This window comes from Rattus rattus, chromosome 15 (genome assembly GCF_011064425.1).
Source record: "Rattus rattus isolate New Zealand chromosome 15, Rrattus_CSIRO_v1, whole genome shotgun sequence".
In the NCBI taxonomy this organism is placed as follows: domain Eukaryota; kingdom Metazoa; phylum Chordata; class Mammalia; order Rodentia; family Muridae; genus Rattus; species Rattus rattus.
The window spans coordinates 43,745,279-43,770,602 of record NC_046168.1 but is presented as its reverse complement, the minus strand read 5'-3'; the positions used below and the strand labels follow the sequence as shown (position 1 = coordinate 43,770,602).

The following is a 25,324-nucleotide window of genomic DNA, read 5'->3' as shown; positions in this document are numbered from 1 at the left end:
AGTGTTGAGATTATAGGTATGCATCCCGCGCCTGGCTGGATTACACTGTGTGTCTTGATTTTTAATGCATTTGTCCTTGTAGAATTAGAATCTGTTCTTATAAGTGGCTAAGGTATTATCAGAGCAGTCTCACTTCTTTGGGGCCTATTTAAATTTTTCTAGAAAGGTTCTTAAACAGTGACTTTAAAGTGGAACAGTTTTGCCCTCCAGTGGGCATATGGTATTATCTAGAGACATTTCTATGTATCATAATTGTCATGGTACTGGCATCTAGTAGATAGAATCCAGAACAGTTCTTCATAAGAAGTACATTTTTAGCTGAAGGTTCCAGTAATAGCAATATTGGAAACAACAACAACAACAACAATAACAACAACAAAAACCCAAAAAACAAATGTCAGTGTTAGAGTATCCTCCTTACAGAGGTTAGACTCTACTCCTCTATGAGATGTGGCCTCTCTGGGTTCCCATCGGATGTCTGCAGACTTCTGATGACTTCCACTGGTTGAGGCTTGAATCTCTTGTTGTATCTGTGCCCTGGGATTTTGTGTTAAATCTGAGTGGTTAGATTTGGCCCACATTTATGCAGTTTGTAGTTTCTACATCATCTCCATCTTCTTAAACCATCTATGACTGTCTGACTCCATGGGCCATTTTGTCTGTTTTCTCCATAGGAGTTGCTTACAGGCACAGTAAGTAGGGCCTTCATTTCTTGTTTTTCTTTCCCCTGATACGACAGTTTTAGACTGTTAATTCTCTAGTGTCTACTATTTCTTTTAAGGAAAAAAAATAGTGCAGCTTTTTATTTGTTTCTTAGAAATGACTAGTCCTTATTACTATCTTATGACCCAATACAGAGGCTTTAAATTATGATGTTTAAGCAACTGACTTTTCTGGGACTTATCAGAGTTTAGTTGTACAGTTGTCTACAGTATAGATTCTGGATCTCTCTCAGAGTCATTTTGTATGGACAAATGTTATTGAGGTTAGTTTCGTGAATTTAATACAAACTAGAATCATGGGGAAAGGAGATTTTGGTTGAAGAATTGCTACCTTTATATTGACCTGTGGGTATATCTATGGGGATCTTCTTAACTGCTAATTAATGTAGGAGAACCTAGCACACTGTGGGCAATGCTGTCATGTGGGCCTGTGCTGAATAAGAAAATTACCCAGACTAATCAGAGGAAGTTACCCAGTCAGAGGAAGAAATTACCCAGTCAGACTAGTCAGAGGAAGAAATTACCCAGTCAGACTAGTCAGAGGAAGAAATTACCCAGTCAGACTAGTCAGAGGAAGAAGCTGGTAGCAGAGTTCCTTGTAGTCCGCACTTCATTTCCTGTCTCTACTTTCTTGCCTGAGTTCCTGGCTCCTTCTTCCCCCAAGCTGGTTTGGGCAGTGATTGATTATAGCAAAAGAAAGCAAATAGGGTAGGTGTTTTGTTCTGCACTGTTTGTATTTCATTTGGTAGATAATTTCAGAAGTACACAGTAGCCTCAGGAATGCTGTATTATGGCATAATATTTAGAAGATCTATAAACTGCCAAAGTTTGGTTCTTATTTTGCTGCCAGAGATCCATTACACAAGAATTTTACCACTGAGATGCATCTTTAGTCCTTAGTGTATCCGCATGTAATTGCAAATTGTAAATCCTTTGACATTTCATTGTAGAATAATTCTGTTGTCACTTAGATCTTTTATTTTGAAATCATCTGATAAACATTTTTCTTGAAAGAGTGACATCTCTTTTGTTAATGTCTACTAATAATATCTGTTCTCTTTATTTACCATTTTGATTATCTTGCTAAGGAAGTATTATAACTTGTTAGTCATTAAAATATATGTTGCTTTAAAGATAACTCATTGCTTTTAGGATAACTTGAGTATTGTTTTGTAAGTGATAGGATCAAACCCAGGGCCTTGCATGTGCTGGTATGTTCTTTCTACTGAACTGTGTCCCCAGCCCATGTGATGACTTGTAGTTACTGAATTTTCTTTGTTACTGTGATTTTGTCTGTCTATATTTAATTAAGATTTGTTTTGGCTGTTAGGGAATGGCTGATAAAATTCGTAGGAATAGAAGTCAAATCATAAAAACACAACTAAAATAGAGACAATGCAGATATTTATATAATAAATATTTGTGCATAATATTTACTTGATGCTATAATGAATATTCAAGATAATTAACTTGTTAAGGGAAGAGAGTTATTTTACTTAGAGTGTTGGAACTTACAGTGTAATACTAAGTGGACTCAGTGGCTTTGGATTTCAGGTAGATATGTGTGATATCAGAGGTGGTCTATGTATGTGGTCAGTCTGTATGCCTCATAGCTACTTCAGTCCTCTTCAGATGAGAGACTCTTCTTCCTGATAGCTTCACCCTGGATACCAAGCCTTTAACATTTAGACTTTGGAGGTCATAAGGCTTTTAACTATAATAGTATTATGTATGCAAATACTTACGGTGTTATCTTTTTAGTGATACATGTATCTTGAAAAGATAAATAAATGATATATAATAGCTATGTTTCAAGCCCTTCAATTCGTGATAGTAGTTTTTGTTTATTTGTTTTATGTTTTTGAGGTAGATTCCTATATATCTCAGGCTGGCATCCAATTTGCTGTGGAGCCAAAGATGATCTTGAACTTCTGATCCTCTTGCCTCCACTTCTAAATGCTGCGATCACAGGCATGATCCACCTTGCCAAGGCACTAAATGGAGAGCTTCCTGTATGCTGAGCAATAATACAACCAACTGAATCACTCCCTACCTTCTCATGAAGCTTTTCCTCACTTCATTTTTCTTTACAGTTATACTCCTTCATAGTATTTTACTTTTCTATTTTATTTATTTGTTTTTACACTCCAGATTTTATTCCCCTCTGGTCCACCCTCTGGCTGTTCCACATCCCATATCTCCTTCTGCCCATATCCTTCACTCCCCCTTCACTTCCCACTACCCCCCACCAACTATCCTACCCTCCACGCCCATCTCCACAAGGATGTACCCCCACTCCCACCCCCACCCCATCAGACCTCTAAACTTCCTGGGGCCTCCAGTCTCTTGAGGGTTAGGTGCATCTTCTCTGACTGATTCCTGGACCCAGGAGTCCTCTGCTGTATATGTGTTGGAAGCCTCATCTCAGCTGGTGTATGATGCCTGGTTGGATCCAGTGTCTAAGAGATCTCAGAGGTCCAGTTTAATTGAGACTGCTGGTCCTTCTATAGGGTTGTCCTCCTCCTCAGCTTCCTCCAGCTTTCCCTAATTCAACCAGAGGGGTCAGCAGCTTCTGTTCATTGGTTGGGTGCACACATCTGCATCTGACTCTTTCAGCTGCTTGTTGGGTCTTTTGGAGGGCAGTCATGATAGGTCCCCTTTTGTCAGTGCCCCATAGCTTCAGTGATGGTGTCAGGTCTTAGGGCCTCCCCTTGAGCTGGATCCTACTTTGGGTCAGTAGCTGGACCTTCTTTTCCTCAGGCTCTTCTCCATTTCCATCCCTGCATTTTTTTCAGACAGGAAGAATTATTGGTCAGAGTTTTGACTGTGGGATAGCAACCACATTCCTCACTTGATGTCCCGTCTTTCTACTGGAGGTGGGCTCTACAAGTTCCCTCTTTCCACTGTAGGGCATTTCATGTAGGGTCCCCCCACTTTGATTTCTGAGAGTCTCTCACTTCCCAGATCTCTGGTACATTTTGGAGGGTCCTCCCAACCTCCTTCCAAGGTCACCTTTCTTTCTGCTGACCTTCAGGGCTTCAGTTGTTTTCACCCACCCAACAATACCAGATCCCCCCACCTCTATCCCTTTGCAAAACACATGATGTCCTCATTCATAAGAGCCGAATAATATTCCATTATGTAAATGAACCACATTTTCTGTATCCATTCTTCTGTCATGGGACATCTGGGTTGTTTCCAGCTTCTGGCTATCACAAATAAGGCCACTATGAACATAGTGGAAGATGTACCCCTGTGGCATGGTAGGGCATCTTTTGGGTATATTCCCAAGAGTGGTATTTATGGGTCTTTAGGCAGGTCTAGTTCCAATTTTCTGAGGAACCTCCAAATTGATTTCCAGAGTGGTTGTACCAGTTTGCAATCCCACCAGCAATGGAGGAGTGTTTCTCCTTCTCCACATCCTCACCAGCATCTGCTGTCACCTGAGGTTTTGATCTTAGTCATTCTGACTGGTGTAAGGTGGAATCTCAGTATTGTTTTGTGTTGCATTTTCCTGATCACTAAGGATTTTGAACATTTCTTTATGTGCTTCTCAGCCATTGGAGATTCCTCTGTTTTGAATTCTCTGTTTAGTTCTGTACCCCATTATTTGATTGGGTTGTTTGTTTTTTGGTGGTTAGCTTCTTGAGTTCTTTATATATTTTGGATATTAGCCCTCTATTGGATGTGGGGTTAGTGGAGATTTTTTTCCCCAATCTGTAGGATGCGGATTTGTCTTACTATGTCCTTTGCCTTACAGAAGCTTTCCAGTTTCCCGAGGTCCCATTTATCAAATCTTAGAGCATGAGCCATTGGAGTTCTGTTTAGGAAATTTCCCCTTTTCCAATACTTTTTTTAAAAAGTAGATTTTTTTCTTCACATATTGAAGAGTTTCAGCAAGTGATTTTATCCTTAGAAATGTGAGGAATAGATTATCAGTTGTGTCTTAAATTAACTCGAAGATTCTTGGCCAGAACATTTATCTGAGAAGTTCAGTCATTCACTTTTTACTTTTGGCTGCTGATCATTTGTGACTCAAAGATTTTTTTTTTTTTTTTTTAATCTGTAAAGGTTAAATCTGTTATATAAGTACCAACTGGTACATAAGAAATGCTAGGTCATCAGTGCTTGAAATTACACGTAATTTACTTATAAATAAATACCTCCTTGGTAAAAGCTATTTTCTTCAGTGTTAAAAGCAAAAAACTGAGATTTGTGTTCCAACTTTGACAAACATTAAGATAAAAAAATAGAATGTTACGGCGTTAAATAACACAATATATTGTTATCAATTTAGAAATAAAGTACTTGAGGAAATATAATCATATTTCTAGATAGTTCTAAATAGTTAAGTCATATCTAATATTCTGTAACTCAGTTTTGTTAAGCTAACATAATGAGTCTTCCCCTAGAAGTGACTACTTTCATTCATTTGAAGTAAAAAGAAAAAAAATATTGTTGTTAAAGTAGAAATTTATTGATAAACAATTACCACATTTTATTTTCCTAGAGTACCCCATTCTACTTTGCATATGAAATCAGGTTTCCATTTTTTTTCTGTACACATGGCCATTAGGTCTAGGAGCTGGGAGCCTGGCCTTTCTTTAGATAACTCCCAGCTCCTCTTGTCCTTTGTTTTGTTTCATTTCTCTCTCTCTGTCTCTGTTGTCATTGTAGCTCACTGAGAAGCAGTCTCATGACTCAAAGCTTCTAAGTTTCCAAGCACCTAGTACTGAGTGGCCAGTGTTCTTAGTCTGCATGTTTTCCATTGTCGTGTTTATGTGTCCTGTGTTGGGAGTGGGACTTCCAATGTGTGCTGTCATTGTTCTGCTGTACTGTCTGATGGCAGCTGAGAGCACGTCAGTATATCTAGAATACATTTTGGCCTATATTATCATGAGTTGGCAAGTCAGTTTCTCTATATGTTATTTAATTTTTTTAATATGTTATATTTACCTTTGAATATAAAAGATACAGTGTTCTGGTTATGTGGTAAGTTACATGGAAATTTATAATGGTAAAATATTTCTTCTTTAAACGGCCTTACTACTTGAGAAGAAAGTTGACATAATTTGATAATTTTTTTAGCTAGATGGCTTCTGTTTTATTATTTAATAAACATTTGGATCATCAATTTGAGAATATTTCTATTAAATTACTTCTTCTACACCATTATATTTGCCATTGTATTCAGCAAATATTAATCTTGGTACACATTTGAAGCAAGGTCACATGAGTCTGTGCTCCAATTTGGAGAATTAGGTAATGGAAACTGGGAGGAATTTATAGCCCTCTAAGCTTTTGTGTTTTATTGTTTTTGTTATTCTTAGTAAGGATTTCTCACTATATGCTCAAGAACTGGCAGCCTCCCTGTGTAACATTAATGTACCGGTTCTTTTGCACTTTCTGTTATCTCTAGATGTTGGCTGTTTTTTTGCTGTGAGGAGTAAATTTTTGTGTTGGTTTGTAAATGACAGTATTTGTTCTCAATGAGATTTGTGTATATTTACATGCAGAATTGATTGTTTTGTTTAGTTTTGTCTTGTTTGAATGCTTTCAGAAAGAGAAACTGCTCCAAGTGTTGGGGTCCCTTGGAGAAACTATGTGCTACCGAAAGACCAGTTTTAGCTTGGAGCAAGCAGAGGCTATACTAGTGCACCACAGGATGGCCTTTGTCAGCATCTCACTGTTCACCGTTCGACTGCTACAAATTCTTCTCCCTGTTGAAAAGGTAAGAGAGAGAAGGCTGGGTGCTTATAATTTACTGAAAAATGTAAGTAAGTGGCTATTTAATGGTGTAAAGGTGTGTTCTACTTTAGAATGTTTTCAAAATATGTGTGGCATAGCACTGCATCCTGTAAGCCTTGACCTTGGAAACCTGACTAGGATGATGAGAGTGAAGAAGGGACAGACACACAGAATGATGTATAGAAAAGCTGGAGGTCAGTTGGGCCATTTGCTGTGATGGTGACACACCATCACTGCAGCAACCAAGACTAAGTGTGTTTATTTTATACACTTCTGTCAAGGAGGTGTGTTTACTGCATCTAGCTGAACAAGCAGGTAGGTTTAGCTAAACGTGGTTGGAAGTCTCTGTACTAGTTATTGTTCTATAGTTGTGAAGAGACATCATGACCATGGTAGCTTAAATAAGAAAGCATTTCCATGACCATCATGGTAGAGAGCATGGCAGCAGGGAGGCATGGCAGTGGAGAAGTAGCCGAGAGCTTATATCTGATCCACCAGCAGCAGGCAGAGAGACAGAGACAGAAAGAGAGACAGAGACAGAGAGATAGACAGACTGAACTAGGCTTGGCATGGCATTTTCAAATCTTGCACCTCACCCCCAGTGACACACTTCCTTCTACACAGCCAAACCTTCTTCTAGTCTTTCCTGAATAGTCCACCAACCTGGAACCACACATTTAAGTATATTAGCTTATGGGGACCATTCTCATTCCTATCCCTATATTCTGTATAGGGGGGCAATCTCAGGTTGTAGTCATATTGGAAGAGGAAAACTGCTTGATAATTTCTGCATACACTGCACATGGATCAGAGGAAGGCTTTGCAAATTCTCTTTGAGTATCCCTGGAGAAAGATTTATGGTGGAGGCACTGGGGTCCTAGACATGGCTCTGCCCCTATCAATAAATAATACACACTCACTCAGGAAATTATCTGCTTCTCACACATCTGCCCAAGGCTTCCTCCATTCTTCACGATTCCCTCTTTTTTTGTTTCTTAAATGTTTCTGATGCAGCTTGACTTCTGGTTCAGTGGCAGTTCTGGGTGATCTCAAACCAGGTCTCTGGCCTGGGTGATTTGTTATCCTGCTTAAAAACTAGAATAACTTGAAAACCAATTAGATCCTTCCCTTCCAGCAGGTCTTGTCTCAGGGCTGCTTGTAAGAGCCACACTACTAATAGCTACAGCTGGCCTTGTCTACCAAGAGAAAAGACTAGAGCTGTTTTCTGAGGTGGTCCCCAGCCGGGAGGCATATGCCTCCTTTGAGCCTAGCCTTGAAGACAAGGGCTTGGTAGTGTAGAGTGGGGAAGAGCCTGGCTGGGTTGTCCTGTATTAGCTCAAGGTCAGGAGCAGCTTGCTGTTGCCAGAGATCAAGCCTGAGCACAAGAGAGCCCACTACCCCTGACTACTTCTACACCTGGGAAAGGAAGTCCTAAACATAGATCTGGGTAGGTTATTACGCCAGAAGCTCAGGAACTATTTCAGTGTGGGAAGATCGGTAGCGACTATAAAGTGTCCCACTACGCCAAACCCAAACTCTTAGAACTCTGAAATCCCTAAAGAACCCTGATAGTTTGTAAGATGAATATAATCCATTTGGACAGCCTCTTCATAAGGAGAACATTGCCAGCACAATCTCCTTTAGAGTACTAAAGTACAACTTTAAAGTACAAGCAAAACTGCCTCTGTCTTGGTTCTCTGTCTTGCTTGTCCCATGTTTTACACCTAGAACTTAGACATGCACTTCTTTCTGTCCCTCTACCACCCCCATTCCCTTCCTCTTCCTCTTTCTTTGTATTCTTCTCTCAGACCTACACAACTCCATCCAGGGAACCTGTTGGGGTGGCAAAGAAATACAGATAGGACAGACACATGTACAGAGAAGCTGGGATTGTGTGGGCTGTGCACTGTGATGGAGACACTGACACCAAGAGCCACCTGGAAACTCAGTGTGAGGAGGCCTGTTCATTGAATATAGCTGAACAAGGAAGGTTGTTTAGCTAGTCTGAGTGGGAGGTCTTTTCTGCGGGGGGTAGGGAAGCCTTAGCCTGCAGTCTGTGAGAGGAAGCTGTATTTGCTATTTTCTGCATAATAGCCAATCTTTCCTAAATATGCATACTTGGATCTGAGCAAGGTTTTGCCAGTTCTCTAAGCCTGACTTGATAAGACTGCCATTCCCATGGGTCTGAGACACTGAGGTCTTTGACATAGCTGTGCCCCTGTCAATAATACACATTCATTCAGGACTTCATCCTCTCATTTACTCATGGCTTCCTCTGTTCCCCACAATGTAGTGATTTTAAGAGAGATGTAGAAAATGACTAGCACCTCGAACAATTTTGGCAAATCATTTGGTAGAAAGAGATTTTTACTTTTGCATATGTTAAACGCATTTGGGCTTTCTACACTCATGTATATTCCTTCATTTGTTTACCTAATCAATATTTAATTCATTAGTAGTAGTTGACTAGTCGTATTAGAAACTGGATGTAGAACTGAGTTAGAATTTGTCTCACAGAACTTAATCTTGTCTAAAGCTTGCTATTATCTAATATATGCATTTATATTCTTGACTTGCCTGATTTCATTAAAAAAGAACATTTATTTGTTATTTATGTGTTTTATCTGTATGTGTATATGAGCACCATGTGTGTGTGTGTGTGTGTGTATGTGTGTGTGTGTGTGTGTGTGTGTGTGTGTGTCTTGTGCCCATGGAGGTCAGCAGAGGATATCAGATCCCCTGAAATAGGAGTTACAGATAGTTATGAGCTGCCATGCAGGTACTGGGAATCGAACCGTGAACCTCTGTAAGAACAAGTGCTCTTGTCCAGTGAACCATGTTTTCAGCTCCTGCTTTCATTTCTTTAATAAGTTTGGGGTTACATGAAGCGTAGTGGTCATGTCTTTGTAATTCCTTTTACCTTATTATTTTTACTTCTACTAAGCATGCAGCAAGCCTTATAAATACCTCACATATATAGATACAGACATACACATATGTATACCTATATAATTGATAGACCTTTTAATTGAATGGATGTCATTACATATACACCCATGTTCTCATCTCTGCAAACGAGGAACATAGCTCTCGATGCTTATCATTCCTGGCAAGGTTTTCTACTGCTTCTTTACAGATAGGTAGAGTTTGTTACTTAGCCCATTTCCCAAATTCCTTGGCATATGTAAAACATAGTTTTCAGCCTTTCAGAAATTATATCCAGGGGCTGGGGACTTAGCTCAGTGGTAGAGCGCACCTAGGAAGCATAAGGCCCTGGGTTGGTCCCCAGCTCGAAAAAAAAGAACCAAAAAAAAAAAAAAAAAAAAAAAAGAAATTATATCCTGGTTAGCATTTCCTAAGTGTCATCTATTTTCTCTGGCATAACATTTCAGAACAGGTAAGCAGTGCCTTAGTATCCAAGTGTTGATTAAGTTGGTTTCTTAGTATTGTTTCTCATGATTATCCTAACGAAAGGGTTTTCTCTTTATTTATTAAACAGTGCAAGAAACAATATGAGAAAGGTATAAGAATTTATTACAAGAGAGTAAGTTACTGACCCTGAATAGCACTTAGCAACAAACAGTTGTTATCAATAAACACAGCTTATTTTTAATATTTATAGTGAATATTCATTTTAAGGTTTCATTTTCACATATTTGCTTTCATCAAATGATTATCATAGTGCACATATGCACACACACACACACACACAATTCTGGGTCAGGAGCATGCAAAAGTATGTAACTTAAGACTGAAACTACGTTTAGCTTACCTTGTACAAGCTAATTGCATGAAAAGTGCAATGCATAGTAATGTTGATTATACTTGTTCAAGGCAGGTTAAACTTAAACAGAATTACCCTTAGTTATTAACTATTTTTAGTTTTGTTTCTATAATTTTGTGGAGAATATAGTCTCAATTCTATTTTCTTTTAATGTTTAAGATCTGCAATATACTGCCAGGACCTTTTGGAAAAAACAAAGTTTTAATTTTAAAACATACATTTTACATTGTAAAAAATTAAAATGTAGAATCCTAAGACTGACCTGGTTATATTTGCTTCAATTAGCGAAGTTCTTTAAAATGGCATCTTAACAGAAATGCTCTTCCATTGCTCCTCATTTCTCCATTGTGTAGAAATGTGAGGTTTTGCTGCCCTCTGCCTGTGAGGAGTCACCAACAATTGGAAGGCAATTTGAGCCATGTTCACAGTACTTTTCCTTTGAAATTGATATTTTTTGATTGAAAATAATTTTGTAGAGTATTCATATTTGGTTAAAATGTTAGCAATCTCATGAAAAATACTTTTGATTGGGATTGAACTGATTGGGAAATAAAATGAAGGTTGTTTTACTTGAGTAAATATTTAGGAGGTATGGGGGAAGAATTGAAAATACTAGCCTGAACCAGAAGAAGCAGAACCCAAGATCCAAGTGTATTTTAGGAATATCCTTTTATGCTTCTTAGCTTGCAAGCAGAAGTAAAAGTGAGGAGGACTTCATACCCAAGTCTTCTGGCTTTTGGTGATGTATGTCAGGTCTCTTGGTACTGACTGAATGATTCAGACTAGTACATTTTGAAGTATAGTGTATAAACAGATCTCCTAGAGATCTTGATAATCTTATCTTCCATATTCTGATTTATCAGGGTAGGGCCCAAGGGGATTGATTTCCTGTCCTTGACACCCTCTATTGTTGGAGACAAAGGGCCTTGTGCTTGCTAGGCAAGCACTCTACTACTGAGCTAAATCCCTAACCCAGAGGTTTCCTTTCTATCAAATTCTTAGATTAATGCTGCACCATGCAAGAATTAAATTTAGGATATTAGCATAGTGTTTTGAGTTGTTGATATAACAGAGTTTCAGATACAAATATGCAGAGTGAAAATATCAAATTCCTCCTTGAGGGGGAAGGGGAAAGGAAGAAAATGAATATTTATCAAGTACTATGTACTCTGTTCTTTGCTTAATGCTTAATTCAAACCCAGTTATTATTTTTCTCACTAGATTCAGGCATTGTTCTTTCAAACTAATGAAGGGACCTTTTCATCCTATTTTGTCACCACTTAGAAACTAGGCCATAAACCATTTGCTCCAGCAGCAGACCCCTAAGTCCAGTGACAAGACAATAAAATCCCACACTTGAGGAACAGCCTAAAGATAGCCACATGAATGGGAAATAATCTTATCTTAGGATAGGCCATCTGCGCTGGGCAGCACATCCTGTGGTTAATCATTTATGATGCAGCCCATCTGGGTCATCCCAGTACACATCAATGAGGTCTTAGATTACCTTATCCTAACAATATAGTAATAATAAAATGTTTACCTACTTTAAGTCTAAGTCAATGCCTGTCTGAGTAGTTCTGAGGCTGGAAACGGCAGTTTCCAGTTTAGCATCTCATAGTAGAACGGGTTGGGTGCGGGAACTGTTCAGCTCTTAGTTGAAGTCTTGGGGGGAAAAAAGGAGAGGGTGACATGTCTCTGCTCTTAGTTCTCAGCACTTGTATGTCTTCCAGAGTGTATGATCACATGGTAAAAAAAAACACTACAAGTTTGCACATAAATTTAGGTCATAAATCGAATGAAAGGTTTACAACAGAGGATGTCTTTATGTTTATCTACTAAGAGTAATTATCTGGCTAAACATTCATCATTTGTTATTAGCTCTACAGGTTCATGGAGAGTTAAAAACCATAACTGTGTTATCCTTGAAGTTTTGTATAGGTAAACCTACTCAAATATATATATATGTGTGTGTATGTATGTATGTATATATATATATATATATATTTTTTTTTTTTTTATTTTTTTTTTCCTGTCCTTGCACCTATAGTAAATCCTTAAGTCCCTTTTTATGACCTTTGGTTAATGGTTCTTACAACCTTTTGGAATGCGGTGTAGTTTTTAGATATCTCAGAAGTATTTAGTATTTTGCTATCTCAGAAGTAATTAACTAGGGACACTTGAAGACTGGAAGAATTCTCATTGCAGTTTTGACATCAGAAATGATTTAAGAGAGAAGTCCCATTATAAAAGAGACCTGAGTGTCTTTGAAGTGGTGGGGACCCATGAGTGCTGGTTGTTTCTGCAGATTAAATGCTCTTTGGTCTTGCATACTATTTGAGTCTGGGGGCTTCCTTCAGTGATTTTGAACCCTGACACTAAAATGTAGTTACCATGGAGTTAGAGCCTCTGGGTTATATTATTTCAGTACAGTGCGTCCAAGTCACAAGTTCTCCCTTACTTGTTTTTCTTTAGCTTCCTTAGTCTTTCAAATGTAGAAGACTGACCTTGTGAAATACTCCCTTTATGTGACCTTTAAATGTGATTTACTTGTTTATGATTCCAGGACTTATGCTTACAGGCAAGACATTCACATGTTTCATATCATTTATATGTTCTATATCTCTAGTGTTCCATTTCAGTACCATCACTTGGATAGTGGTGTTTCTAACTCCCTACATCAGACCTAATTCTTTGCTTCATAAGTGTTTTCTCCCCGTAGACTTTGTTATTTCAGTATCTTCATTTCCTACATGTTATTTTTTTAGGTGAAAGGTTCTAGTCCTTAAGTATTGTTTCTCCAGCTTGAATTACCTGAGTTGAACCCAATGTCCTGTTTGGTCTGTGCTATTGCAGTAAACAATTCATTGGTCTGTCTCTTCTTATCTTTGTTTTACTCTGTATTCTCTGCAGGCTAGTCAGATGAATACTTGCATCCTGTCAAGGGCCTCTATTTGGATCTCTCTCTCTCTCTCTCTCTCTCTCTCTCTCTCTCTCTCTCTCTCTCTCTCTCTTACTGCTTTCGTCCCAGATATCTATGCTTCCTGATAGGTCCAGGTTGCTAAGGACGAGCCTCAGCATGGAGAGGGATTCTGAGAGAAGGATTGTCTAGGAACAGCAAAAACAATGACTCAAAGTCAAATTGTGTGTCCAAGCTGGTGGCCTATTGTCTGCTGAGGTGGCTTTTCAGACTGTTCCCCGCACCTTGTGTTCTGCTCAGCTCTAGACAGTTTTTTCTTGGTATTCTAAAAACTCTAATAGTAAAAATTCTAAAAGCTGTATGGATAGCTCATGACTTTTCTGACCAAAGTCAGAAAATCTGCTATAAAAAAATTATTGGATCTTCTAACCAAGTCAGAACTCCTTTTAGGCAACAATCCTTGAAGAGCTAGCTGTGTTGCTCTTCAGAAATCTTCAGACAGCTCTGTTTTTGCTAGGGAAAAAAAATGTAAAAAAGAACTGCTATCTCTTTTTGCTAGCTCATCTCCTGCAGACCAAAAACCCAGTTTTTTAATTTACATATCAATTCAGTTATTTATTCCAGGTTTCTTTTGCTTATCGTATGAATCAGTATCCTGTGACCCTAGCCATTTGATTCTTAAGAGACAGCAAGCATACATTTTTTTCCTTAATATTGTGAAAGAATTCAGAAATCTGTCTGCCTCTGTTTAGCACAGATGAGAAGGTGGTTGGGTGGGACCCTGCTATGAAATTACCATTTCTACCACACCTGGCTTTGTCCTAGGCTGATGTTGACTCAGGAATCTGCCTGCCTTTGTATCTTCCTGACAAGCTGGCTCATAGTGTAGTTGCCTTTGTTCCTTTAGATTCATGAAGGCCCTCATAATTCATATTGTGACCTTATATTTTGCATAGTTGAGAAATTATATATATTTTCGAACTCATGTATTTAGAGCTCTTTCCCATAGCCTTTAAGGGCTGTCCTGAAGGTCCCAGCATTTATCATTTTGGTGAAACATCTTCACCTCCTGGACTTGTGCTGTTTCTGATTCTCATGGAATAATTAACGTTAACAGGGAAGACATTCCTTGGAGGAATGTGAAAATATGTACATTATTATACAAACAAGCCTTATGCCCACAGCAGCCATCTTCACTTGTGGAAGCTTACAGCAGGCCCTGTCAGGGGCAGGAGTCATGTCATCATGTCACCCTGTCCCTACCTGGGCTGCGCTAGGGCAGGAGCATCGGGGAAGAGTTGTCTCTCTCAGAGTGGCCTGTGGACATGTCTGACGGGCGTTTTTTGATAGATGATTGTTGTGGGAGAACCCAGTACAAAGTGGACCATGTTATCTTTGGGTAGGTGGTCCAGAGGTGTATAGGAAGGAACTGAGCAAGCCACAGAAATCGAGCTATTAGTAAGATTTCTCGTTGGTTTCTGCTTCAGTTCCTGCCTTCAGGTTCTTGCCTTGAATTCCTACCTGGTTTTCTTTGATGATTGTCTGTAACTGGTAAGCCAAATAATCCCTTTCTTCCCTAAATTGGATTTTGTCATAGTGTTTATCACAGCAATAGAATGCAAACTAGGTAACTCTGATGTCGTCTGCCAGAGATGCTATACTGCTTTAAAGTTAGTAGCATTTCCCTTATCTAGTCCATATAGCATTTCTCTAGCTTTCTCATCCTGATTTAAAAATTTTATTAGTACTTCTGGCCACATTTGCCATCATGTGAATGTATTATTTACTCTCTGTCTTCTTCAGTGGAATGTGAGCTTCTGGAGGGCAGAGATTTTGATTTGCTTCTGCTGTGTCCTCAGTCTCTGGTACAGTGCCTAGCTTATACAGCTGCAGAGGGGAGGCTCAATTACTATTTTTTGAGTGATTTGTAGGTGAGCAGATATATATTTTTTCTCTCCTTCTTTTTTTAGTAAGAGCGTTACTAACAAAGCAGTGAGGTTCTCGTGACTTACTAATAACTGTTCTCTTATGTGTCTAAGTTTTTCAGTGGTTTTAACCTAAAGTTTGATTTCTTTATCTTTTGATATTCTCTTGGCAACTCTTTTAACGGCATTATTGCTTAACTGATTCAGCTCTTAATATTAGACTTTCAGGCAGTTGATGATTATTGTTAAAATAGGATGCCAATGAAATAAAGTCATGATTAAATTCAGTGATAAAGAAAATATTTCAGCCATACTATTGAGCTTGTTGAAAGATTTTTCTTTAACTTTGACTAAACTACATTTTATTTTTTAATTAATATTTAGAATCTTACCACAGAACTATAACCATTAGTTAAAATTAATTCTAGTTTTAGATCCATTGACTTTGATTATAAAATATATTGTAATTTAAAACAATAGAATAGGTCTGTCTTCTATAAGTTTTCTGAAATGATTTGAAATATTATGTTGAATTCCATCTTAAAAGGAGAGCACAAATCATCAAATAAATCAAGTTGGAATTTAGTTAGTGTTGTACTGTTTTATGTGTAGTTATTAATGCCTGCACTGCATGCTTGTATATGTCAGAGAAAATGTTTCTGTTCTCAGGAGCATGTCGGCTTGATTCTTTACTTCATAGCAGAACTGTAAACAAGGGACCGCAGTTAGAGGGAGAGTAATTCTGGGTATTAGAGGGGTATTCTGGGTATTAGAAGTAACCAATCTCTCCAGCTGGGACAAAGGACTTAACATTTGGATTAATATTTGGACTTAACATTTTAGGCAGAGAGAAATTGCATTAAAAAAACATTGATGTACATGATATGTTGATATGTTGGGAAATATAATTTTCTTTTGAAAAAATATAGATTTTTGATAGAGAATTAATAAGATAAACTCAACTAATATTATAATATACAGTTTGTTTCTAAAAATTTTTTTTAGAAAATACTTACTTAAATTTTTTTTTTCCATCAAGGCGAGTGAGTTTTTGCCAGAGTCCATGTCAGCAGCATTATTTTTTGTCTCGTTGGACATGCCTATTTCTTTGGAATATCCAGAGATTCATGACACTGTTGTGGCTTATTTGGAACAGCTGGATTCTGAAAATTACAGCATTTATAAGCGAACTGCAGAGGCTGTTTATTCAATTGAATGTACCTGTAACTTCCTATCTGATGTGGTGAAAGAGGTAAAATATTTTGCAAATAATCTCTTAAATCTTTTTGGTGAAGTGTTTAGAATAGCTAACCTACAGTGTTCCAACTGATAGATGTACAATAAATTAATTGGTTGTTGATATGTGAGAAAAATGTGATACATTTGATTGGAGTGGTTTATAGTCTCTTTTTTCAGTTTTTTTGTCACTTCTTGATGCCACTGGTTTCCAGTTTATTCTTTTACAATTTTAATTAGCATCTTAAGTAGATTTACTATTTATTATTTTTGTGCATTCTTTAGTCTTTTGACTGTGCATGTATAGATGCCTTCTTGTTTCCAGAGCTTGTCAGGATGGTAGGTAATAATTTAGTCACAGAGGTCACAAGTGAGCAAGTGAGCAAAGGAAACCCAAATAAGGAACAATCTCAGATGACATTTCACTAGGATTTCCCCCACACTTTGCTTTCTAGGTTGAGATTTTTAGATTAATGTGTCAGAAAGTGGACTTAAACAAATGTGAACAGGGTCTCTGAATGGTTTAATTTCCTGAAGGTACTTAGTTAACTATGAGAATTTTATTCTATGTGAATTTTATATTTCCTATCCCTTTTCTCTTTTATTGCAGGGAGAAAAGAATCTCCTAGAATTAGTGGAGCTGGCAGACCAAGCCTTGCGTAGCTTTTCCTATCATCAGCATTCCCCCCTCATAAAGGAAGTCATCTGCCTTTGTTCAAAGATGTAATATTTCCTTTTTAAATGTGACAGTGTTAATATAGGTGTGTGTGTGTGTGTGTGTGTGTGTGTGTGTGTGTATGTCTGTGTGTGTGTGTGTGTGTGTGCATGTGTGTGTGTGTGTGTGTGTGTGTGTGTGTGTGTGTGTGTGTGTGTGTGTGTGTGTGTGTGCATGTATGTGTGTGTAGGTATATGTGTGTAGGTGTGTGTGTGTGTGTATGCGTGTGTGTGTAGGGGTGTGTGTGTGCATGTGTGTGTATGTGTGTGTGTAGGTGTGTGTGTGTGCATGTGTGTGTATGTGTGTGTGTGCATGTGTGTGTGGGGGAGAGTGTGTGAGTGTGTGTGTATGTATATGTGTGTTTGTGTGTCTCTGTGTGTGTGCATGTGTGTGTGTGTCTGTGTGTGTGTATGTGTGCGTGTGTGTGTGTGTGTCTGTGTGTGTGTGTATGTGTGTGTGTATGTGTGTGTGTGTATGTGTGTGCGTGTATGTGTGCGTGTATGTGTCCGTGTGTGTGTGTGTATATGTGTGTATGTGTGTGTGTGTGTGTGTGTGTGCATGTGACGCACGTGCATGTGCATGTGCAGGCATCGGATGTGAGGCATGCATATACAAACTTAAGAGTAATATAAATGAGCATGGGTCTGTAAACTTTGGAGTAATATAAATGAGCATGGGTGTGTAAACTTTGGAGTAATATAAATGAACAAGGGTGGGTAAACTTAGGAAGAATATAAACGAAGCTGGGGGCTGGAGAGATGGATTGGTGGTTAAGAGCACTGCCTACTCTTCCAGAGGACCCAGGTTCAATTTCCAGCACCCACATGGCAGCATACAACTATCTGTAACTCCTCTTCCAGGGGATCTGACACCCTCATGCAGACATAGGCAGTCAAAATACCAATGTACAAAAAATACAAATAATAAAAGAATATATAAATGAAACTGACCTTACACATTTTCTATTTTAATTTAAATTGCTTTATGGGTCACACTATTAAATTATATTAGTTCATTAAGTGCATTAAGCTAGTTAACTGCTTTATTCAAGAGTTAATTTAACAGTGTCATGTCCATAATGAAAATTAGTATTTCCTGGATCTGTGTGCATTTGTAGCCATCCTTGTCACCTACTCAGCTCTTAGTTATTAATAGTCAGAGGTGCTGGTTCACACCTACAGGCCTAGCGCTCAGGAAACAGAAGCAGGAGATTCACTTGTAGTTAAAAGTCGTCACTGCCTAGTAAGAACCAATCTCAAAAACACTAATGTCAACAGAAATAATTACTTATGTATGTTTGATTCCTTTTTATAAATTTTATAAAATTACTAATTTTCTTAAATGGATTTCTAGGAAGCATTATGCATTAGTTATTTTATTTCAAGATAGTGGACAGATTCCCATAATACATTCTATAATATGACAAACATCAGCTAACTTATGAGTTTTAGTTTTATTCACTTTTTTACTAATATGTATGTGTGGAATATGGCACATGCCATGACCTGTGGAGGCAGAAGGACAGTTTTGGGAACTAGATTCACTCCTTCTGTAGGACCTAGGGGTTGAACTCAGGCCATCAGATTTGTGTTACAAACACCTCTATTCTCTAAGCCATTTCACTAAGCTCTCTACCACTGAGCTAAATCCCCAACCCCCTCAAAGATTCTTTTTTAATAAAAATTTTATTTATTTATTTATTTTGCATAAGTTCTTACTGTGTAGCTTTGGCTAGCCTGTAACTTCCTATGTCCAGGGTGGAACTTAGTGATATACCTACCCCCGTTCTCTGAGTGCTGGACTTGAAGGCATGTGTCATCATGACTGGCTGCAAGTGTGAGTGCAAGGATGTTTTCTTTTTGTCTCTTTCTCTCTCTATTCCTTTAGAGAGAATTATTATTTTACCCGAGTTCATGCCAGTCTAGTTAATTAAAGAAAGATGTCACTCAAAGGAACTGGAGTAGGAGGGGGTCTTTCCCAACATGCTTTGTAATCCTTTGCTTAGTAACTTGCTGGCCTCTGATGATTTAGCTGTTTTTTCTTTTTTTTCTTTTTACCAGCTGGAAATCTGCACAGGCTAGTCCACTACTCCAGGGAGAGAGCCAGAAGGTGTTTCTCCACATGCTGTCTCACCCATTGCCACAGGTGAAGGTGGAGACTTACCAGTGCTGCCTGGAGATTGTGAAGGTGGAGCTTTTCCTCTTCTGTTTTTGTGTTAATCCTAAGAACTGTATTCCAGAGTAGATGGTAGTCATTAGTCAGCTCTGGGAAGGTTGCATTTATAAATCTAACAACTCCTGTAAGTCTGTTTGGCTGTAACAAGTGTTTGTGTTTTGCCATTCTTCTAATTAATAAAAATACCACAGTTACACAGACATCTCAGTCAATCTTGCTGTTGGGGTGTCTTTCCATCCATGTTTTAGAATATATGTTTACTCGATACACATGTCTTTATAATACAATGTATTATTGTTTGTTTTGTGTGCCTAAAGTATATTTTCATACTATACATGTTTTTGTCAAATGTTTAGCTTATCTGAAGGATATGGGATCTACTTAATTAATTCATCTTTACCGTTATAAGTTGAAATTTACTTCCTTTTGCTTAATGATGTCTTTAGGTTGAATCTCTTTTTTACCTAAACAAGAATTTTAATTCTGAGTGTTTGGATTTTTAATCCATGGTGCTCAGGTGGCACTGTCGTCACCTGAGATGATTTTTTTTTTTTTTTTTTTCGGAGCTGAGGACTGAACCCAGGGCCTTGCGCTTGCTAGGCAAGCGCTCTACCACTGAGCTAAATCCCCAACCCCAAGATGATTTTTAAAGCTATAATTTGGGTAGTGTCATTTAGGAGATGGGCATAGAAGGCTTGTAGAAGGAATTATTACATTTTTGGAGGAATAAATTGAAGCTCAGAGAATTGTGTGTGTTTTAAGGAAGTGACAGTAACATTAAGGCTGAAGCCTTAGCTCTCAAGAATTTAGAGCATTTTTTTTTTGTGGCATTAAGTTAGTAGTTAAAAGATAGTTTATATGTATGTGAGATTATATGTATATATTTTGGCCTGTGAATTGTTACTAGTTCTAAATAGTATGAAAGAAACTGAGCTTAGGTTTGTGACCCACTATTTCATGTGCTTCCACCTATTGGGTCTACATCCTCTTAACATTTCTGATCACTTCTCTTCTCTCTCACATTAAACAGGTTCTAGGATAACATTTTCTCTTATAATTGAGAAAGGATTTAATGTTTCTTTTGTATGTTTCATCACATATTCTTCAATACACACACACACACACACTCCCTTCCTTCCCTCCCTCTCTCCTTCCTCTTTCTTTCCTTCCTTCCTTCTTCCCTTCTTCCTTTTTTTTACTCCCTCCCTCTCTTCCTTTCTTCCTTCCTTTTTTTAATTTGAATTTTGTTTTTCTTTCTTAAGCCTCAGTAAATCAAGTCACAAATCAAGTCACATTAGGTTAAAGTTTTAGAGTTTTAGATTTCTGGAGGTTATGTTACGTTTTTTTTTTTTTTTTTTTTTTTTTTTTTAAATTTCTGAAGACTTTGCTCATTGATCATTATATAGTCCATATAGACTTGAACAGTTAGGTAGAAAAATCTTACTAGCTAAAAAAAGTTTTTAATGATGTAAAAACTAACAGTGGAAACAAATTATAAGCAGAAGAAAGAGGACTCTTAGAAAAATCTTTCACTAATTTCAAATATTTGTATTATTTTGCAGGAGTGTTTAGGTGTCCATAATGTCACTAAACCTGTGTCTTCACTGTGTAGTGGAATTCATTTTCTGCTTCATCCAAAAGTTCTCTATGAAATCTCTGCATTTGGTATTCAAGAATCCAAAAATGAGGTATAATATGTTTAAAAAAATGGGCAAAAGATTACTCTACCAAGTCAAAATGCTCTAATAAAATTGAATAGCTTGATGAAAAGCTATAAGGACATGTATATTTGGTGTATTAGTTCAGTTTTGATATTATTTATATAAAAAGATGTTAAAGAAAATGGGTGAATCAAAATACAGAATGCACTTGATCTCATAGAATCAGATGAACATTTTACTTATGATTATCTTTTAGATGTAGGGAGCTACAAAATAGTTGTTATTTCAGATTTTTTGATAAGGGTGAAGTAGTAGAAACTAGTAAGGGGGCAAACTCACTAATATCAGAATATAGATGATATATGGAGAGAGGAACACTTTAAGAAAGAGGAGTTGATTCTGCACCTTTTCAGATTTTATAAACATAGGTCTGTGAGAGGACCTAGTAGGACATCTCATAGCATGTCTCCTGTTGAGCAGGTGAATACTGCTGCCAAGGCTGTTCTCCTGTATCTGCTTCAAGGACGATTGATGATGACAGCTCTGACCTGGAACAAGTTTATCGAGTCTCTCTGTCCTGTCATTCCAGTGCTACAGGTACTCTACAATTCATTTTTTTCTGATACCATTTATCTTTGGCTGGTTGTCAGTGATTTAAAAGAATGCAAACAGCAGAACTGTCACATTGTGAGAAAAATGAAATGGAGCTGTGAAGGCACCGGTGATAAGTGAGCAGGAAGTGCGTGGCTGTCTTGTTCCTGGCAGAAGGTTAAACAAGGATAGCAAATTTGCCCATGTACACTTACATACCTGGGTGGGAGGTCAGAAAGTATTGACTGTGAAAAATAGAACTCAACCTTTTATAAAGGCTTTGAGGCAAAGCCAGCAGTCTTTGTAAAACTGACATTGCATAATTAGCTTGCCTCATGAATTCTATTTGTGCATGTATTTAATTAGAATAATACTTTGATTAATGAGCTTGTAGGTACAAGACTTTCTTAAGCAGCCCCTTTTGGCATTGAAAGAATGAGGAAAGTTTAGGTTCCTACCTCCTTTGGATGGAAAGGTAGAGAGTGAGGACCCACACACTTATTTATTTTAATTAATTTTATTTATGTGTACATGTGTGTTTGTGTGAGTGTATGATATATATGTATGGGTACATATGGAGACCAGAAAGAGGTGCCAGATCACTTGGAATTGGAGTGATAGTTATGAGTTGCTTGATATGGGCGCTGGGAACTGAACTTCAGTAAGAATTATTCATTACAGCTGAACCATATTGCAAGTCCCAGGTTTATTTGTTTGTTTGGTTGTAAGTACATAACTATCTTTATCTTTAGAAACTGAACAACTGTCAAATTACTATATAAAATACATTGTTTCCATGATCAAAAGTTCACATTCAAAATGTAATTTCTTTGTATTTATTAAATAGGATCCTATTTAAGTGTGCTAATGTGTGATAAGATACTCTGTTCTGAAAAATCTCATTGGGGTTCAGGTGGTTTGCCTAAGAAAGAAATAATCTGCAGCTAAGCCACATGAAAGAAAGGATAAGGATGTAGGGGAACCTCTTGTCTAGTACCATGAAGAAAAGTGATTTTATTTATTTTTCCTGTTCACATTTTTTTCCACTTTTATATTGTTGCTATAACAAGCATCATGACCAAGAGCAACTTAAGGGAGGGAAGGGCTTTTGATTTTCACTTCCAGGTCCCAGCGCATCATGAAGGGAAGACAGGGCATGTAGGGCTGTTGTGGTATGGCTCACTCTTTGGGTGGCTCATGCTCATGCTCAGCTGTGCAGGACTGGTACTGCCCACAGTGGACTGGGCCCTCCTGCATCAGTTAATAATCAAGACAATCCCCACAGACATACCCACAGGCAAATGTAGTCTATGTGGTCCCTTGATTCAGGCTTTCTCCTCTGGTGACCCTAGGTTGTGTCAAGTTCACAGTTAAGCTTTTAGAATGTCTAAGAATGAGCTTCAGAAACATTCTTTATTCTCACCTTTATATTGTGTACATTGCATTGTATTATGTAGAAGAAAATAGCTTACTTCACTGGAGACTGACTACAGCTTCCTATGGACAATGGTTATATGTTCCCAATGGAAACATAGGTTTAGTCCTTGAAGCTCACTGGTGTAGTTTTCCACATGGAGTTCCTATAGCACTCCTGCTTTGTTCTGTTTGGAGAGGGCTAAAGATCTGTCAAGTGTCTCAGGTATGGAGATGCTACTGCTCAGATCTTGGAAAACAGACATTTCAGCACATTTTCCTTAAAATATACTTTTAAATTTTATTTTACTTTTAATTTAGTTTTATTTCAGCTCCTAATCACATGTAGGCTATTTTCAAAAGAGGCTCTGTTCTTCAACTGACAAGAAAGGAATTAATGAACTGAATGACATGCCTGTATAATTACTATTATTTTCAAATTGAAAACTTAATATTAATAAAGCTGAATGGTAATTTCTCTTAAAAACAATTCTTAGGGCTATGCTGATACAGAAGACCCTTTAGGCAACTGCATTCTCCTTCTAAGCAAAGTGAGTTCCGAGACAGGAGAGGGCATTCTCCCCTGCACTACCCGGCTGAAGTCTGTGCTACGACTTTTGCTAGTGAAAAAACCTTCGTGAGTACAATGTAACCTTTTGAATAAAAATGATTAATGGAGCCATCCTAGGAGGATGTAGTAATTATATGAATCTGAAACAGAAGTAAAGAACGGAAGCAAGGTGGTTCCGTGTCATTACCCTGGAGAACCAATGCATGTGTAACAGTGAGCAGACGACGTCCTTGGCTGCTTTCCTGGGTGCTTTCCTCTCTTTGGTTTGTGCTGTTACTTGTGAAAGCTAAAAGGAGCCCTTTCCTTAGTAGCTATCATCTTCTTTTTTTTTCTTATTCATTCGTCTCTGTTCCCTTCTGTAGTTAACGGTGGATATATTTCCCTTCACTGAGAAGAGGAAGAACTTTAAAGTCAAGTTGTGATAAAGAGTATTCAAGAATACAGGAGGAGCAGTCCTTTTGATTTAACTATTTTAAAATTTTTATATATTTTTATTTTATTTTATATGTATGGGTGTTTTGCCTGCACATATTTTCTATGTACCACATCTGGTGTTTTTTTTTTGTCAGATCCCTTGGTACTGGAGTTAGGATGGTTGTGAGTCACCACGTGGAGTCTAGCAAGTGAACCCTAGTCTTCTATAAGAACAGCAAGTGCTCTTACCTGTTGAGCCATTTCTCTAGCCAGAGCAATCTTTAAAAAAAATTTCTCTTTATTATTTTTTAATGATGGGTATATACATGTACATAGCTGTTTGTTGGTGCCCATGGAGTCCAGAGGTACTGGATTCCCTCAGAGCTTCAGTTAAAGGCAGTTGTGAAAGTGAACAAACAGAGTTCTCCTTTGGGACTTCTGTGAGTATGCCATGGTCCCTGGAAAACACTAGTATTTATTGTTTTAGTACTGTACTCTTCTTTTTCCCTTAACCAGCACCTGCATTTGATGAGGAACATACAAATATATTTGTTATTCTCTTAGGTAGATGGTATTAGTTTTTCATTGTTTTTGTTCATGCTCTGACAGAATACCTAACAAAAGCAACTTGTTTTGCTTCATATCTTAAGGTTACAGTTTCAGTCTTTTATAGTGGGGGAGGTATGTAAGGCATTGGGAACTTGGAGCAGCTGACCACATAAGTGTTCAGCAAACAGAAAGAGGAATGCTGGTGCTTAGCTCAATTTCTTTTTATCCAATCCATGTCCATAGCTCATGGGATGGTACCGTTCACAGTTAGGTTGTGGGCCTTCCCACCTTTTTTGGACATACCTACATAAACATGCCAGAGTTGTTTCTGTGGTGATTCTGAATCTAGGTAAGTTGACAGTGAAGATTAGGAAACATCACAGGGTCCAAGATCTCTAGTAAGCAGGCTCAACAGGATCCATGAACAAGGTCTGAACTCTATTAGAGTATGAGTAAAGAACTTAGCATATTTAACTTAGTCATTTTCTTCATTGGATTAGTTTCATATTATCCCACTTATAAACTCAGTGAAGTTGGGAACTCTGTCTACTGACTAATTTTCTATCATTACAGATTATATATAAGGATAGTTGAAAAAGTAGGTAAATATTAGGATAATTGGATTCTGGAGGCCAATACCAAACCTAAGAACATGTTAAGTTTATATACTAGAAAGGAAGACACAATAAACATGGTTTATTCTTCTCATCTCTGGTCTTATTGTGGTGTTTCGAAACTCTCCCTAAATCCCAGCTTCTGCATAGAAGCCTTAGAAGAAAGGAACAAGCAACAGCATTAGGTAAATTGAAAGTATGCCCTTGCTTTATTTCCTTCTTCCTCTTTATCTCTTAGTTACTTTTCTATCAGGTAACAAGACACCACGAGAGGCAATTTATTGGG

At 37.8% G+C, this 25,324-nt stretch overlaps 1 protein-coding gene across 5 annotated transcripts in view; it reads left to right on the top strand.

Annotated features, from left to right (window-relative positions):
• Rttn (rotatin) overlaps positions 1-25,324 on the top strand; it is a 167,375-nt gene that overhangs the window by 23,655 nt on the left and 118,396 nt on the right. For 4 of the 5 annotated variants that reach the window (XM_032885544.1, XM_032885545.1, XM_032885543.1 and 1 more), the window contains exons 11-17: positions 6,283-6,453; positions 16,139-16,351; positions 16,946-17,058; positions 19,111-19,237; positions 20,788-20,913; positions 21,367-21,483; positions 23,388-23,527. In XM_032885544.1, coding sequence (XP_032741435.1) covers positions 6,283-6,453; positions 16,139-16,351; positions 16,946-17,058; positions 19,111-19,237; positions 20,788-20,913; positions 21,367-21,483; positions 23,388-23,527 — 1,007 coding nt within the window. The remainder of the gene's footprint in view (positions 1-6,282; positions 6,454-16,138; positions 16,352-16,945; positions 17,059-19,110; positions 19,238-20,787; positions 20,914-21,366; positions 21,484-23,387; positions 23,528-25,324) is intronic. The other variant, XM_032885546.1, reaches the window with a different exon arrangement.